The 17,520-nt window shown below is 56.5% G+C and overlaps 1 protein-coding gene across 1 annotated transcript; it reads left to right on the top strand.

Moving 5' to 3' along the window:
- Window positions 1-425: 425 nt before the first annotated feature.
- Window positions 426-17,349, top strand: LOC100193628 (putative RING zinc finger domain superfamily protein). Its single transcript, NM_001138727.2, has 5 exons — window positions 426-524; window positions 639-742; window positions 15,515-15,577; window positions 15,744-16,699; window positions 16,857-17,349. Exons 4-5 carry the CDS (start codon window positions 15,757-15,759, stop codon window positions 16,859-16,861), a joined length of 948 nt encoding a protein of 315 aa, NP_001132199.2. The 5' UTR covers window positions 426-524; window positions 639-742; window positions 15,515-15,577; window positions 15,744-15,756; the 3' UTR covers window positions 16,862-17,349.
- The last annotated feature ends 171 nt before the right edge of the window (window positions 17,350-17,520 follow it).

The following is a 17,520-nucleotide window of genomic DNA, read 5'->3' as shown; positions in this document are numbered from 1 at the left end:
TAGCAAGTTATTAGCTGGGTTGGACTAACTAATGAGATAATGTGTAATTAAGAATGTAGTTAATTATTAATTTGGTCATTAGCTAAACTGTTTACTTGTTAATATTAACAGCTAATTGTTAAATTTAGATAATTCTGGACCCCCGCTAAAACTAATAACTAACTGATCCTATGTTGTACTAGCATTTTGCGCCGGAACAAAAGGGGACCGAGGAAAGCCCCTCAAAAAGTCCCCAAGTAGCCAGCAGACTGCAGCAACAAAGCCTGTATGACCGACATGTGGGCCCTCTAACCTACGCTTCCCTGCTCCTCTGTCCTCTCCCTCCCGTCCCGCGTATCGCACCATTTCCAAACCCCACGTCAAAACCCCTCCCTCTCCGCCTACCATTCCCCGCCAACGCCACCGCTCCCCGGTACCGCCGCCAACACCGCCTCCCCTCCGCAACCTCGCCGGCAAAATCTCAGGCCGCGGCTACGGTCGCAACTCTTCGACGCGGACCCTGCCCTGCGGCCGTACATCGCTGGGTACGCCCCCGTCCCGCGCATTAGCATAGCACTGCTGTTTTCCTCCGCCCCGCGCGCTTCTCTTCGTTGCGAAACCCTATCCCTCTGCCAATCGTCGTCCTCCTTCTCCTACAGGTTCATCGCGAGTACCGAGGATCGAAAAGGCTCCGCCACCACCGCTGCGTCGCCCACCGTCCCCGCCTCATGAATCGTGGTCCCGTCCGCTGCTGATGTTCGAGGTGCGTGTCGGTATCTGTCACTTCTACCCAGCTCCTAGCTCCTGGTCGGCTTGCTGCACATGAGAAAATCGAACTGGTTCGATTCAGTCAGGTGTCGGGTAGAAGCAGGACACGATCACCCAGTTGGATGAATTGCGCCAGGTGTCGGGGCACAACTGTTGAATGACAATTTTGCATTTGGGGGTTGCCGGGTTGGGGAAGGGAATGGCAAGGGGATCAGGTTGCTGCATTCGAATTTTCTACTATGCTCACGCGCCCGCAAGAGGTTTACTTCTATTTTTATTCTTAGAAGAATAATAAAAAAAAGTTAGAAAACAACACTTGCACCAGCACCGCTGCAACTTTCTCCCTCGCCTGACTGGCGAAACCGAGAGAGAGAGAGAGAGACATCAAAACGAGAGAAAAGGCCCACACAAACTACTAAGAGACAGAAAAGTTTCACATCAAGAGTAAACTCTGACATAGCTAAACTATATTGATGAACCGGCTCCTTAATCAAGAACGCAACATCTAGAGGCTACTTGTTGAGGTGGTGAAAGGTCCTCCAACTGCGCTTATTCCAAATATTCCACAAGAATATCACCATGCCATCAAAATGCCTAATCATATTCTTCAATCTTTGCCCTGCAACTCCATCACCAACTACAAATTAATCCACCATGGTTGATGTTCAGTAGCACAGAAAGATTGCCCCTGCGTAGCAAGGTAACCCATATCTGCCTTGTTTAAGGACGGTATCTGCACAAGTTAGTGGAATTCTCTAGCACAGAGTTACAGCATATGCAAATCGGGTTATTTCGCTAGCCATTTTCTTATGTTTTGAGCAATCAAATTCTTTGTAAGCAATAATCCCAAACGAAAAGACATTCTGTTTTCTGCCCTTGGGCCACCAAATTGGGCAGATACTAAGTTTATTGATGTTATGTATGGCCAAGCCTATGTTAGGCGCAATAGGGCCAAGGCTGCCCAGGTGGGGCCCAAGGCCCAATAGCTAATAGATAAGCTCTATCTAGTTAGTTATACTTATCCAAAGATAGTAGATAAAGATCAGCTCTATCCAGATAGTTATACTTATCCAAAGTTAGTAGATAGACTTGAGATAGCTCTATATATAGATCTGTAAACTCTGGAATAAAGACAAGCAGAATTCCAATCTATTCTGGCTTCCCAGACGGAGCCAGAGTCTCCTGTGATCTTCTCCCTGCGCACAACCCAGCCAGGATCACGACGGCGCCCCAGCGCCGCCACCCTGGTCCCACCAAATCCCCTCCCTACAATCTGCGCAATCTGCCCGGTAGAATCCGTAGTTCTACCAATCTGGTATCAGAGGACTCGACGATCATGAGTTCCTCTAAGTCGCCGTCACCGGGACAGCAGCCGCCGCCGGCCTCAAGCCCACCCGCAGCGCCGGTCGTCTCCCTGGCCGCGGTCCCTGCGTCGTCGGAGGCCATGGCGCTCGGCCCTCCTAGCGCGGCCATCAACCAGCAGGCCGCCCCCGCGCTCACACCGGCCCAGATCGCGGCGTCCTTGGCGGATCTCAGCCACGCCGTGCGCGATATGCAGATCACCATGAACGCCATGCTGACAGGCCACCTCCCCTTCCCCAATCCACAAGCCGCCAATCCACCCCAGCCGCCGCACCCATCCCTGACAGCGCAGCCACCGCTGGCCGCACTGCCCCCACCCACGCAGCCACCTGCGCCACTCCCTCCACTCGCCCGGCAACCAATTTCTTACCAGTACGGCATGCCGATCGACCCCGGGCCTTCATCCACCGCATCACCGACCACAGCCCCCATCCATATGATCCGCTTCCCACCATCCCCATCCCCCATCCCATCTTGGGCGCAGGGCGCGCCTACGGTTTCACCACCAGTGTACTCTGAGGCACTCCCGCGACCGGCGCTCACGACTTCCTTACCCAGCAGCACCGTCGGTGGGCCTCCCACGATGCTGTTAGGAGGCGGCGACGGCCCCCTGTTCCCGGGTCGGGGGCCCTTGCGCCCCCACGTACCCGCAGCGACAGCAGCGTGGTCACCGTACCACGGGCTACCTCAGGACGACGACGTGGAGACCGCAGCCTACGGGGGCGCTGAGGCGCGCGCGCCTCCACGCTACTACAAATTGGATTTTGCCACATACGATGGCTCCGAGGATTCGCTGAACTGGCTAAATCATTGTGAGCAGTTCTTCCGGGGGCAGCGCACGCCAGCCTCGGATCGCACGTGGCTGGCCTCGTACCATCTTAAGGGGCCGGCACAGACGTGGTACTATGCCCTGGAACAGGACGAGGGCATGCCGTCTTGGGATCGCTTCGCCGAGCTGTGTCGCCTTCGCTTCGGTCCAGCAGTGCGCGGTTCTCGCCTTGCGGAACTGGGACGCCTCCCCTTCCTGTCCACGGTCCAGGAGTACTCGGACCGCTTCCAGGCGTTGCTGTGTCGAGCTCGGGACGTCTCCCCCATGCAGAAGACAGAGCTATTCGTGGGCGGCCTTCCCGAGTACTTGCGGGTGGACGTTGAGCTGCGCGACCCGCAGGATCTACAAACTGCCATGTACCTGGCACGGGCGTTCGAACGGCGCGCGGCGGCCTGGCCCCCATTCCAGCAGCGCGGGTCGCGACCACCGCAACGGGCGCAGGGCTCGGGTCGCGTGACACCAGCACCGCCCGGGGCTCTACCGACCGGTACGACGACGCCAGGCGATAGTACGACTCCGACACGCCCGTTTCGCCGATTGTCCCCGGGCGAGCAGCAGGAGCGGCGCCGGCAGGGGCTCTGCTTCAACTGTGATGAACCCTACGTTCGGGGACACGTCTGCCAGCGGCTGTTCTACTTGGAGGTCGACGACTTCCTCGACGAGGCGTCCGGTGAGGGTGGGGTCGACCCCCTTGAGGAGTCGGCCGCCCCAGACGTCACGGGAGCCAACGCGTTGGTGGTCTCGTTACACGCGCTGGCGGGCATCCGGACGGACAAGACGCTGCTGCTACCAGTCACCATCAACGGCGAGCGACTACTCGCGCTCATGGACACAGGGTCAACCCACAGCTTCCTCAACTCTGACACAATGAGACGCCTCGGGTTAGCCATGGCGGGTGGCGAGCACCTTCGGGTCACGGTGGCCAACGGTGACCGCCTACCCTGCGCCGGCATCGCCCGCGACGTCCCCATCATCATCAACGACGAGTCCTTCTCCATCACGTGCGTTGGGATGCGCCTGGGCTGCTTCGACTTCATCCTCGGCGTGGACTTCCTGGAGACGCTGGGCACCATCCAGTGGAACTTCCGAGCACTGACCCTGTCGTTCCAGCGCCAGGGCCGGCGCATCCACTGGCAGGGTGTGCGGGCCACGCAATAGCCTGCCCCGCAGCAGCTGGCTGTGGCAGTCGTCGACACTGCCCAACAGCCCCTCATGGACGTCCTTCTGCAGCAACATGGCGCCATCTTCGACGAGCCCACGGGACTGCCCCCGGCCCGCCCCTACGACCATCGCATCCACCTGCTGCCCGGTACAGCTCCGGTGGCTGTACGACCGTACCGATACGCACAGCTGCAGAAGGACGAGCTGGAGCGACAGTGTGAGGCCATGCTCACACAAGGCATCATACGACCCAGTACGTCGCCGTTCTCCGCTCCGGTGCTCTTGGTTCGCAAGGCGGACCGCTCGTGGCGTTTCTGCATCGACTACCGCGCCCTCAACGCCAAGACGTCCAAGGACAAGTTCCCGATCCCGGTGGTGGACGAGCTCCTCGACGAGCTCCATGGAGCCCGTTTCTTCTCCAAGCTGGACCTACGCTCAGGCTACCACCAGGTGCGGATGCACACCGATGACATCGCCAAGACGGCGTTCCGCACCCATCATGGCCACTATGAGTTCCTGGTCATGCCGTTCGGCCTCTCGAACGCGCCTGCTACGTTCCAGGCCCTGATGAACGACATACTCCGCCCATATCTTCGGAAGTTTGTGCTTGTCTTCTTCGACGATATCCTGATCTACAGTGCATCATGGGCGGAGCACCTCCAGCATGTGGGCATCGTCCTCGAGACATTGCAGGCAAACCACCTCCACCTGAAGCGCTCCAAGTGTTCCTTCGGCGCCACATCAGTGGCCTATCTGGGCCATGTCATCTCCGAGGGCGGGGTCGCCATGGACGCCGACAAGGTCGCGGCAGTGGCCTCCTGGCCGCCCCCGCGGTCTGCACGAGGCCTCCGGGGCTTCTTGGGACTAGCAGGGTACTACCGGAAATTCATCAAAGACTTCGGCCTCATCGCAGCCCCGCTGACACGTCTCTTGCGACGAGACGCGTTTGCCTGGGACGATGACGCGACAACAGCCTTCCACGCCCTAAAGCACGCCCTAACGACGGGTCCAGTGCTCCAGATGCCAGACTTCGCCAAGCTCTTCGTCGTCGACTGTGACGCGTCAGGTGCAGGGTTCGGTGCTGTCCTTCATCAGGGCGCGGGACCTCTCGCCTACTTCAGCAAGCCATTTGCAGCCCGCCACCTTAAGTTGGCGGCCTACGAGAGGGAGCTCATCGGCCTCGTGCAGGCCGTCCGTCACTGGCGCCCGTACTTGTGGGGGCGCCACTTTTCCGTTCGGACTGACCACTACAGTCTCAAATTCTTGCTGGATCAGCGCTTGTCCACAGTTCCTCAGCATCAGTGGACCAGCAAGTTGTTCGGTTTCGATTTCTCGGTGGAATACAGGCCGGGGCGCCTGAACACCGTGGCCGACGCCCTGTCCCGCCGCGACTCGGAGGCTGCCGTGGAGGACACGGCTATGGCAGCACTGGCCATCTCGGGCCCGACATTCTCCCTGCTGGACGACATCAGGCGGGCGCTGGCAGCTGCACCTGACGGGCAGCACCTCCTCCAGCAGCTGCGGGACGGCGTATTGGCTGCGCCATGGCGCCTCGTCGACGGGCTGCTCCTGCACGGTACACGCATCTTCGTGCCGAACTACGACGACCTGCGCCACCAGGTGCTGACACTGGCGCACTCGGCAGGTCATGAGGGCATCCAGAAAACCCTCCATCGACTACGGGCAGACTTCTACATGCCACATGATCGTGCGCTCGTCCAGGACTGGGTGCGCACCTGCACCACGTGCCAGCAAAACAAGACACTGGCGCAGCAGCCGGGCGGCCTCCTGCAACCCCTTGAGGTGCCGTCCCAGGTGTGGGCCGACATCTCCATGGACTTCATCGAGGGGCTGCCCAAGGTGGCAGGCAAGTCCGTCATCCTCACGGTGGTGGATCGCTTCTCCAAATACGCCCACTTCATCGCCCTCGGCCACCCCTACACCGCGTCGTCCGTAGCACGGGCATTCTTCGACGGCATCGTACGACTGCACGGGTTCCCGTTGTCTATTCTCAGTGACCGGGACCCCGTCTTCACCGGGCACGTGTGGCGCGACCTCTTCAGGATGGCGGGGGTGACACTAAAGATGAGCACCGCCTTCCACCACAGACGGATGGACAATCGGAGGTGGTCAACAAAATTATTGCGATGTATCTTCGGTGTGTCACCGGCGATCGACCGCGGGCATGGGTGGATTGGCTGTCCTGGGCGGAGTATTGCTATAATACCTCCTACCACACAGCATTGCGTGCCACTCCCTTCGAGGTGGTCTATGGCAGATCCCCACCGTCCATGCTACCTTACACGCCAGGGACGGCACGTACTGAGGCCGCAGACGACATGCTACGCTCCAGAGATGAGATGCTGGCCGAGGTGCGCCAGCGCCTTTTGCAGGCCCAGCAGCTCGCCAAGAAGTATTACGATGCCGGGCATCGGGAGGTCCAGTTCCAGGTGGGCGACTGGGTGTGGCTACGCCTGCTACACCGCACCTTTCAGTCCCTCCATCCGCGCGCGAAGGGAAAGCTGGGACCTCGCTACGCAGGCCCTTTCCGTGTCCAGGAAAGGATTGGGTCGGTAGCCTACCGCCTGCAGTTGCCAGATGGTGCTCGCATCCATGATGTCTTCCACGTCAGCCTGCTGAAGCCGCATCGTGGGGATCCTCCTGCAACTCCGGGGACGCTTGACCCAGTGATGGATGGTCGGCTGCTTCCTGTGCCGGCCAAGGTGCTTCGCGCTCAACTTAGGCGGGGCGTGTGGCAGGTTCTCGTACAGTGGCGTGGACTGGCTGAAGATGACGCCACATGGGAAAAGCTTGAAGAGTTCCGTGCTGCTTACCCCAACTTACAGCTCGAGGACGAGCTGTTTGAGAAGGCGGGGAGAGATGTTATGTATGGCCAAGCCTATGTTAGGCGCAATAGGGCCAAGGCTGCCCAGGTGGGGCCCAAGGCCCAATAGCTAATAGATAAGCTCTATCTAGTTAGTTATACTTATCCAAAGATAGTAGATAAAGATCAGCTCTATCCAGATAGTTATACTTATCCAAAGTTAGTAGATAGACTTGAGATAGCTCTATATATAGATCTGTAAACTCTGGAATAAAGACAAGCAGAATTCCAATCTATTCTGGCTTCCCAGACGGAGCCAGAGTCTCCTGTGATCTTCTCCCTGCGCACAACCCAGCCAGGATCACGACGGCGCCCCAGCGCCGCCACCCTGGTCCCACCAAATCCCCTCCCTACAATCTGCGCAATCTGCCCGGTAGAATCCGTAGTTCTACCAATTAGAGTCCCATGTAAATTGTATTAGATACGCACAACAGGTTGTACATACTTCGTGAGATGTCTATCGCTAGCCAAAGGGCGTCTAGTTGATTTAGTTAGGTGGTTTGAGCAGAAGCGAATTTTAAGGTGAGGTTAAAAAAGAGTAAAGTGAATCAGCAGTCAATGAACTATTTCGGGACAGTCATCTAGGTCCAAGTACTATTCAAGGTCACAAGAACCCCCGTTAACTATTTAAAGTGTGTCAAATAAATTATTTCAAGGTCATTTAGGTCCATTAGCTATTTAAAGTGTGTCATCTAGGTCCATGAACTATTTCAAAGGTCACAGTAACCCTTGTTAGGTGGAACGTCATGTCAGCTGTTGGGCTGGGTCTTGTCCTATTTCGACTTCATTTAACACACTTAAATAGGTAATGAGAGTTTATGTGACCTTAAATAGTACCATAGTTATTAAAATGCCGCTTAGGCGATGCCTAAGCGGTAAGGCGACCAGGAGAAGCAAGGTGTCTTGTCGCCTTGCCGCAAGAGTGTTAGTATATGGTTAGGCCCGTGTGGCCTATGTACAAACACTATATAGCTACCCTCTAAGGTTAGCCCTAATAATCTAATTCATTACCTTAACATGGTATCAAGCTAGGTTTTCCTCCCTCCCTCCCCTACAGTCGCCGCCGCCGCTCCTCTCCAGGCGCGCGCGCCACGCCGCTCTCCTCCCATGGCTGGCGAGCAGCGGCCCCCTCTCTCCCCCTCCACCTTCCCTCCCCTCTCCTCCTGGGCGCGGGCCGCCTCCCCTGGCAGGCGCGCCGCCGCCGCCTTTCCTGGCCACGCGGGCGGTGGTGCCGCTGCGGCCGCCGTGGGTGGGCGCCCCCCCGGCCCCTCCCCTCCCAGCCGCCGCCGCTGCCTCCTCTGCGGGCGCTCAGGCGCTGGTGGCAGGGGCGTGGGGGTCCGTTCCCGCCTCCCCTGCGCTCGGGCCGGCGTGGTGGGCACCTAACGCCACCGGTGGGTCCCTCACCGCTGCGGGCACCGCCTCGGCCCTTGCGGCTGTGGCGGATGTGGTTCCCGCGGGTGTTGCCGGTCCGGAGGACCCTCCCCCGCCAATCCCCCCGTCGCTGGTCCTCGATCCACATCCTGTCGTCGATCAGCCGCCTCCTCCACCGGTCGCCCACCAGGGATACACCGTCGCCGCCCTCACTGCTGCCCGTGCGGAGCACGCGGCGCGATAGGCCCGTTTGCGGGAAGCGGCCCTCGTGTGGGAGCGTGAGCGCGAGGCCGCCGACGCTATCGCTGCTCAGATTGTCGCGGCAGAACCGCTCCTCGCCTCGCCTGCGGCCCACGACGGCGGGGCCACCTCCTCTGACACCGTGGGCGGCGTGTACGGCGTCCCGATCGCACCGACCGTCGGAACCGGGCCCCGCACCATCCCCACGGTGCTCTGGCATGACCGACTGACCCGCTCGTGGCTCAGCTCCACCTTCAGGCTGGAAGTGTCCAGAACATTCGCCTCATGGTTCCTGTCGTCCTGGAGCCAGAGTCGCCGTCCTACGCACGCTGGTGGGACTTACTCCTCCTCACCCTTCGTCGCTACGCTCTGGATGACCACGTCCTCTGCGACCCCACCGGCGTGGCGCCGACTGCCGCGTGGGTGCGCCTCGACAGCATCGTGCTCACCTGGATCATGGGGACGATCTCCGTTGACCTCCACAGCCTCCTCCGGAACCTTCCTCACGCTCGGGCTGCTTGGCTAGCCATCGAGGGTCAGTTCCTGGGCAACATCGAGGCCCGGGCTCTCCGCCTCGACGCAGCCTTCCGCACCTTCGTCCAGGGGGACCTCAACGTCAGTGAGTACTGCCGCAAGATGAAGACCATGGTGGACTCACTTGGTGATCTGGGCTGCCCCGTGGAGGACCGCATCCTCGTCCTCAACGTCCTCCGCGGCCTCAGCGATCGCTACACCCACCTCTGGTCGTTGATCATGCGCCAGCGCCCCTTCCCTACCTTCCTCTAGGTCCGCGACGACCTCGCCCTGGAGGAGATCACTCTGGGTGCTCAGGTTGCATCGATCTCTGGCCCGGGGTCCTCGACAGCACTGGCGGCTTTCACCCCGACCCGTCCACCTACTCCGTCACAGTCTGCCCTTGGCCCTCGTCCACCCGGGCCGAGCATGGGCGGTGGGGGTCGAGGTGGCGGAGGCGGGGGCGGTGGTGGTCGTCGCCGCCGTGGTGGCCGCGGTGGTGGTGGTGGTGGTGGTGGTTCCGGCGGTGGTGCCCGTGGCAACGCACCGACGCCGGGACCCCAGCAGGGTGCGCCTTGGCCCACTTTCCACCACCCGTGGTCAGGGCGCATCTCCATGTGGTCGTTCCAGGGGCCAGGTTCTGAGGCTCATCCCCCGACGGCCATGTTCGATGGTGCGCAGCCGGGGTTCACCTCGCCGCCGGGGTTTGCCTTCGCCTCTCCGTCGCCCTGGACCTCGACGCCTGCCGCTTCGTCGTGGCCCACGCCGCTGGCTGCTCCACCGTCCGGGCTGGTTGGTTGGGACGCGGCCGCCCTGGCTGCCTTCCAGACTCCCACTCTGACTACACCGATGTATCCCGAGTGGATCGAGGACACCGGTGCTACCTACCACACCACTCCCGACCCTGGTATACTCACCTCTGTTCGCCCTCCTTCTTCCTCTCTCCCTTCATCCATCATGGTGGCGAATGGCTCGTGTCTTCCTGTCACATCTGTGGGTGCCGCCGGCCCTCACAACTCTTTTCGCATTCCCGATGTTTTTGTCGCTCCTTCTTTGGTCCACAATCTTCTTTCTATTCGCCGTTTTACCGTTGATAATTCTTGTTCTGTCGAGTTTGACTCTTCTGGTCTTACTGTGAAGGACTCGGCAACTCGGCGCCCCCTCCTCAGATGTGACAGCACCGGTCCCCTCTACACCCTTCGGCTCCCGCATGCCACCTCTTCTTCATCCTCGTCGCCTGACACTGCTGCTGTTTTTGCCGCCACCACATCTTCCACTACCTGGCATCGTCGCCTTGGACACCCCGGACGTGATGCCTTGCTGCAGCTTACTCGTAGTGCCACTATCCCATGTACTAGATCACCTGAGGAGCATCTATGTCATGCGTGCCAATTAGGCCGCCATGTTCGTCTTCCTTTTTCCTCTTCTTCCTCGCATGCTACTCATGCTTTTGATCTTGTACACTGCGATTTGTGGACTTCACCTATTACCAGTATGTCGGGTTACAAATACTATCTTGTCGTGCTTGATAATTTTTCTCATTATGTGTGGACTTTTCCGTTGCGTGCCAAGTCTGAGACTTTCCCCACCCTCCGCCACTTCTTCACCTGGGTGTCCACTCAGTTCGGCCTCACCATTAAGGCCGTTCAGTGTGACAACGGTCGGGAGTTCGATAACTCCGCCTCCCGTGACTTTTTTCTCTCCCACGGGATCCAGTTGCTGATGTCTTGCCCGTATACCTCCTCCCAGAATGGCAAGGCTGAGCGTATGATCCGCACGACCAACGACACCATCCGCACTCTTCTTCTCTAGGCGCACCTACCGGCCCGCTTCTGGGCCGAGGGCCTCCACACCTCTACCTACCTCCTCAACCGTCTCCCTTCCACTGCGTGCCAGGCCCCCACTCCTCACCAGGCACTCTTCGGTACCCCTCCACGCTATAACCACCTCCGTGTCTTCGGGTGTGCTTGCTACCCGAACACCGCTGCCACTTCTCCTCACAAGCTCGCACCTCGTTCCACCCTCTGCGTGTTTCTCGGCTACTCCCCAGACCACAAGGGTTACCGTTGCTTTGACCCCTCCTCTCGTCGGGTCCTCATCTCTCGCCATGTGGTGTTTGATGAGTCCATTTTTCCTTACTCCACCACACCCACACCACCTTCCTCCGACCCTGACCTTGACGTCTTCACTCCTTTTCCGACTGACGTGGTGCTCGAGCCACCTATTCTTCCTCTTTCTGCAGGTACTTGCTCGCCGCCTACTGCTCCCGGCCCGGTGCCTTGCCCGGGTCCGGTGGCGTCACCTACGGTGGTGTCGCCTCTCCGTGGGGCTCCGTCTCCGGCCGCCCCCAGGTCGAGCGGGGCTGCCTGGACTGCCCCGCCTGCGGGGCCGGCGGCACCGGCCCCCCGGCTCGCTTTGCACAGCCGGTGCGCGTCTACCAGCGCAGGCTGCCGCCGCCAGGGTTCGCACCACCGGCGCCGTCGTCCCTACCGGTGACCTCTTCCCCGGTGGCGTTGCCGGTGGCCCAGTCCCCACCGGGGACACCTACACCTCCGCCGCGGCCACTCGCGGCACGTGTCCAGACGCCGGTGTACCACCCACCGCTCCTTCACCGAGACCCGCGGCACGTTCACCCGATGGTGACGCGGCTCGCGGCTGGTACCCTGCTGCCCCAGGTTCTGGCGGCTACACGCGAAGACTCGCAGGTCTCTCCGGTATCCTCCTCTGTCCGCACAGCCCTGCTGGACCCCCACTGGCGTGGGGCGATGGAGGAGTATGTGGCGCTTGTCTCCAACCAGACGTGGGATCTGATGCCCCGTCCGCCCGGCGCCAACGTGGTCACCGGCAAGTGGATCTGGACGCACAAGCGGCGCGCCGATGGTACCCTAGAACGGTACAAGGCTCGCTGGGTTCTTCGGGGCTTCACTCAGCGCCTCGGAGTCGACTACAACGAGACCTTCAGCCTGGTTGTGAAGCCGGCCACCGTCCGCACGGTGCTCTCACTGGCCCTCGCTCGCTCCTGGCTCGTTCACCAACTCGACGTCAAGAACGCCTTCCTGCACGGCGCCCTCACCGAGACTGTCTACTGTTGTCAACCGGCAGAGTTCGTGGACTCCTCTCGCCCTGACATGGTCTGCCGGCTCAATAGGTCTCTCTATGGCCTCAAGCAGGCCCCCCAGGCGTGGCACTCCAGACTGGCTATGTTTCTTGTGACACTGGGCTTCGTGGAGGCCAAGCCAGACACGTCTCTATTCATCCACCATCAGGGAACAGAGACTGCCTACTTGCTTCTCTACGTGGATGACATTGTCCTCACCGCCTCCAGTCCATCACTTCTTCGCCGCCTCGTCGACGCACTTCAGCGGGAGTTTTCAGTCAAGGATCTGGACGTGCTTCACCATTTCCTGGGGGTCACTGCTGAGCCTCGCCCCTCAGGACTCCTCCTTCACCAGCGACAGTACACTCTTGACATTCTGGAGCGGGCCCAGATGAGTGACTGCAAGCCCTGCTCCACCCCAGTCGACACGCAGGCCAAGCTCTCTTAGGCCACGGGTGACCCAGTCGCGGACCCCACCGGCTACAGGAGTCTTGCTGATGCCCTTCAGTACCTCATCTTCACCAGGCCGGACATCTCCTACGCCGTGCAGCAGGTCTGTCTCCATATGCACGACCCCCGAGAGCCCCACCTCGCGGCTCTCAAGCGCCTCCTCCGCTACCTCCGGGGCACCGTCGACTACGGGCTGCTTCTTCACCGGTCTACCTCCTCCGAGCTGGTCGTCTACACCGAAGCTTACTGGGCCGGGTGCCCAGACACTCGGCGCTCCACCTCCGGCTACGCCGTCTTCTTAGGTGGCAACCTGGTGTCCTGGTCGTCGAAGCGCCAGCCGGTCATCTCCCGCTCGAGCGCCAAGGCGGAGTACCGTGCCGTGGCCAACGGCGTGGCGGAGGCTGCCTGGCTCCGGCAGCTCCTCGCCGAGCTTCACAGTCCCCTCTCCAGGAGCACGTTGGTCTACTGCGACAACGTCAGCGCGGTCTACCTCTCCACCAACCTAGTGCAGCACCAGCGGACCAAGCATGTAGAGATCGATCTACACTTCGTCTGCGATTATGTCGCTGCCGGTGCTGTTCGGATCCTCCACGTCCCGACCACCTCCCAGTTTGCTGATATCTTCACCAAGGGTCTTCCGTCCTCGATCTTCGCTGAGTTTCGCTCCAGGCTCAACATCAGTAGTGGCTAGTTGCGTCTGTGGGGGGATCCTATGGTGTAATGTACGTCTTCCTTTTGAGTCCAGTCTGTGAACTCCGTTGTGACGGAAGTTCAGACTGCGGGGGGTGTTAGAGTATATGGTTAGGCCCATGTGGCCCATGTACAAACACTATATAGCTACCCTCTAGGGTTAGCCCTAATAATCTAATTCATTACCTTAACAAAGAGTAAGGCGAGGGTAGGAGCCGGCGGCGCACGGGTCGTGGCGGTGTCATGGGTCACACGCGTCCTCCCTCTCTCAAGCTGGCGGCCGACGACCTCTCATCCTCCGCTGCAGTGTTGTGGCTCCCCTCCTCCCTCTCCTCTCTCTGACGGTTGCAGGGTGGCGGCTTAGGGAGGGGTACATGGACAAGGCTAAGTTAGGTCAAGTAGTGGGCTGGCTGGGTTGGAAACAACAGGTCGGTGGCCCATATGTCCTTAATCTCTTTTATTTTTTTCTTTTCTTTTTACTTCGCTATTAAACCTGTAAATCTATTAGTTAGGTATTTTTTCCTAATCTTCTACTACTATCTATTAGTTATGTTGGATTTTAAGTCTATTATGTTGGTTTATGTTGAACTTGTACTTCTATTTGGTATTATTATCCCTACTTATTTAAGACTATATTCTTATATATTCCTATATTTATATATTAGTAAGGTGTCGTCTCGCCTTATGCCTTACCGCTTAAAAGGTAAAAAGGGGTTGGCCGCCTTACCTCGTCTTACCGCCTTAACAACTTTGAATAGTGCATGGATCTGGATGACACATCCAAAATAGTTCATGGACTGCTGATGCACTTTACTTTTAAAAATCCTCTCGTTGTCCCACGCCAAAGCATAGTTCTAAAGTCTGGCATGGTCGTGGTTGTTCTCACATGGGCTACAGTGCCATTGTGGCATTGTGTATTGGTAGGGCATGAGTTTGGGGGTTTTCTTGACCTATGTGAGAAAGTCTTCCCTTAATACAATGCTCGAGGACTGTCTTACCCTGCATTGCAGGTCGAGATTTTTTTTTAAAAAAATCTAAAGTTGGTTTATTTTACCTTGAATCTCTAAATCTTTGGATCCTACTATAGCTTCCGAGAGTAATACAAACTCTTTTGTCTCAACCGGTGTTGATAGATATTGGAAGTACCAGTGTTATTAAAACTATGTTTAAGCGACATTTATTACAGGTTGAAACCACGTTTTGGCGTTCTAAACTTTAAAACGCAGTGTTTCATGTGTTTTAGACCATTAGTTACTTTTGGGTCCAATCCGGTCCAGTCTTCACACGTTTGCCCTACTCCCGTGCCCTGGAGCCCAATGGCTAGTAGCACACTGCTCTGCTCTCTATCATCGTCGCCGCCAGAAGGTGTTGTTGTTGTCGTCTGCTGCACCTTGTGCCCTTCTCCCTTTCCCTCCACGACGTGTGTGCCCTCCTTCCGTGGCGTGTGCAGCCGCTTCTCCGTGCAGCGAGCCGTCCGCGTCGCTTCTCTCCCTCGTGCTGCCCTGTCCCTCCACGCTGCCCTCTCTCTCCACGCCTCTGTTTGCTAGCAGCCAGTGGCCAGCACCCAGAAGTCGACTCATCTCATCCTCTTTGCCTCTTTTTGGTAAGCTACTAACCTCTCTTTTTGGTATTTAACTTAATTTTATTGTCTGAAATTATGATATATTGATATTTTTCATATGCCGTTTAAAATTACATTTAAACTTCGTTTAAATGTTTAAAAGTCAAAACTTCACCTATGAGTATTTCAACGTTTTATCGTTTTATTAACCTTGGGAAGTACTTTGCCTAACCTACGGTTTGTTTTTCAGAGCTAGATTTTCTTCCTCTTTGCCTTTTCGAATAGCAGTGGACCAATGTTTCGAGTTGCACTCACTTAAATCCAATTTGAGAACCACAACCAAACTGCAATTCCCTTTCTCACTGTGACAAAAGTTGAAGCATGAAACATGTCCATACAAAGGGATGTCAATTCCATGCCAAGCTCTTTCTTTGTGCAACAGGCAGATCGATCCAGCAAAATACAAGCGTCCGTAACATGCTTGGTTGCATTTTACCTTCCATTGGTTGTTGGATTACTATATGTTTACTATGATCTCCATTTTCTGAGTTTATTGAATTAGCAAAATAGCTTGGCCTTATTGAGCACAGTTGTGTTTTAACTTTACAGATATGCTTCCAGGCCCTGTCCCCCCACCTCCACCTCTGCTTTTGGTTTTTACAGGATCACCAGGTTCGCCGCCATCAGACCCACAGTCTTCATCTACTGGGGCTAGTGTTGCCATTATTACCATTGTCATAATTGCCGCAATCACCTTGACTACTTGCATCGTGCTTCTGCGCCGAGGTTGTCTCCGTCGCCAGGGCCGCTTGTCCAGCTCATCCTTCTCTTGCTGCAGTTCTGAGTCTGGAATGCGGTCTGCTACATCAGCAGCTGTTGCCTCAGCTGTGTCGTCTGTGGTACATTCTGCAGAAGGGCCAGTGAAGGGGTCTGAACTGGTAGCATCCGTGCCTATCTCTGCTGAAATGCCAAAGGGCAGGATGGACACACTGGTGCCATCAGCGCCGTATCTTCCAGATGTGGAACGTTTGATATTGGGGTTGCTCTTGCTACCTGCAGTGCCAATGAAGCCTGGGAGCGGGGATTGTGCAATGTGCAGAGAATTTCTACCTACTGAAGTGCTCCTCATACTGCCAGTGTGCTCGCACATGTTTCATCAGTCATGCATCATCACTTGGCTATGCCGCACCACACCACCATGCTGCCCGTTTTGCCGTGCCTCTATCACCATTCCTGGCTGTAACAAGACTAAAGTTGATCCATCCTTCTGCTCAGTTGAATACGACATCGAGTCTCAGATGCTAATGCCAATCCCACCTGGCGAGGTAGTAGCAGAGGCTGTCGGAGGATCTCATGGGTGGCTGCGCTCTTCCCTGGACAGATTATCTGGCAGCTGGAGAATATGCTCCAGCAATCGTGCCACTCCAGCGGTTGTGCCAGTGTCCTCACGGCGTACCACTGGAAGTTGGAGCCACGGCAATGACTCAGATTGCTCTAAGGTACAGAAGCCGCTGCCAGTTCCAGATGGTAAGGAGGTGCCAGAGGAAGTCAGGAGGTCTATCGGGTGGCTGGGATCTTTGGCCACGCTTTCTGGCAGCTGGAGTGGGTGCTCCAGCAGCTGTTCTTCTGAGATGGGGTTGATGGTGACTTTGAGGCATGTCAAAGAAACCCTGACATCAAGTGGACACAGCGAAACTGATAAATGGTCTATGAGGTGGGACCTCGAGGCTGCTACGCCGACACCCGAGAGGCCATCGTTATATGGCTATGCCAGATGGTTCTTCAGAAGCTCAGGCAAGTAAATAATATCACACCAGCGTTGATGTTGTGCTGAACTCCATTTTTTTCAACCGGTGTCTGCATGTCTTTAGTTAGGTCGTGTTATTGGTTTCAAGCCTAATTTCTTCCGAGTTTCTAATTTCCTAATTAAAATTTCTTGTTTCCTTTGCAGGTTGAACTGTCGCTTAACATTCCCTAGCTAAAAGAAGGAAGTGAATACAAATTGTACATCAGAAAACTGGAGTAGCATTGATTCTTTGCATTGGAGATACAATACAGATGGATGCAGTCATGCACCAGCGTTTTGTATAGTACAAATAGATCAGGTTTTACCTTTTAGATCATTGGCTGTCCTTGGTCCTTCTGTCCAAGTCAAACTCTGAGCAAGATAGCACGAAAAGTGTTGGATAAGAGTCTCCCTGCCATTCTTAGCATTTTCTATTGAAGTAAAAGATTAATCATGGTAGATATATATCATATTAAATGATAGTTTTGAAAAAGCTTGATTTTGCTTCTACTGTGATATAGCATTATGCTATATGTGCTTGAACTGTAATCTGTGCTGCTACAATGGAGCTGTACGATGATACTGTCTGGAAATGTTCAGCTTGCAGCTGTTTGGTTGTAAAGAATACGGTTGCAACCAATTGGCCTGTGATATATCCACATGAGGTTCTCGCGATCTTATTTTCATTGGTTGCAAAGAAACTACAATAGAGTAATCTGAAGCAGAAAGGAAGGAAATAATGTGTTTTGTTGTCGGTGTCACGATAAATCCATACGCTTTGTGATTCTAGGATGAGATTATAGAATCCAGTGATTTACCTAAAACCTAC

The sequence above is a fragment of the Zea mays genome, chromosome 8, assembly GCF_902167145.1.
Source record: "Zea mays cultivar B73 chromosome 8, Zm-B73-REFERENCE-NAM-5.0, whole genome shotgun sequence".
In the NCBI taxonomy this organism is placed as follows: Eukaryota; Viridiplantae; Streptophyta; class Magnoliopsida; order Poales; family Poaceae; genus Zea; species Zea mays.
This window is presented reverse-complemented; position numbering and strand designations above follow the sequence as displayed.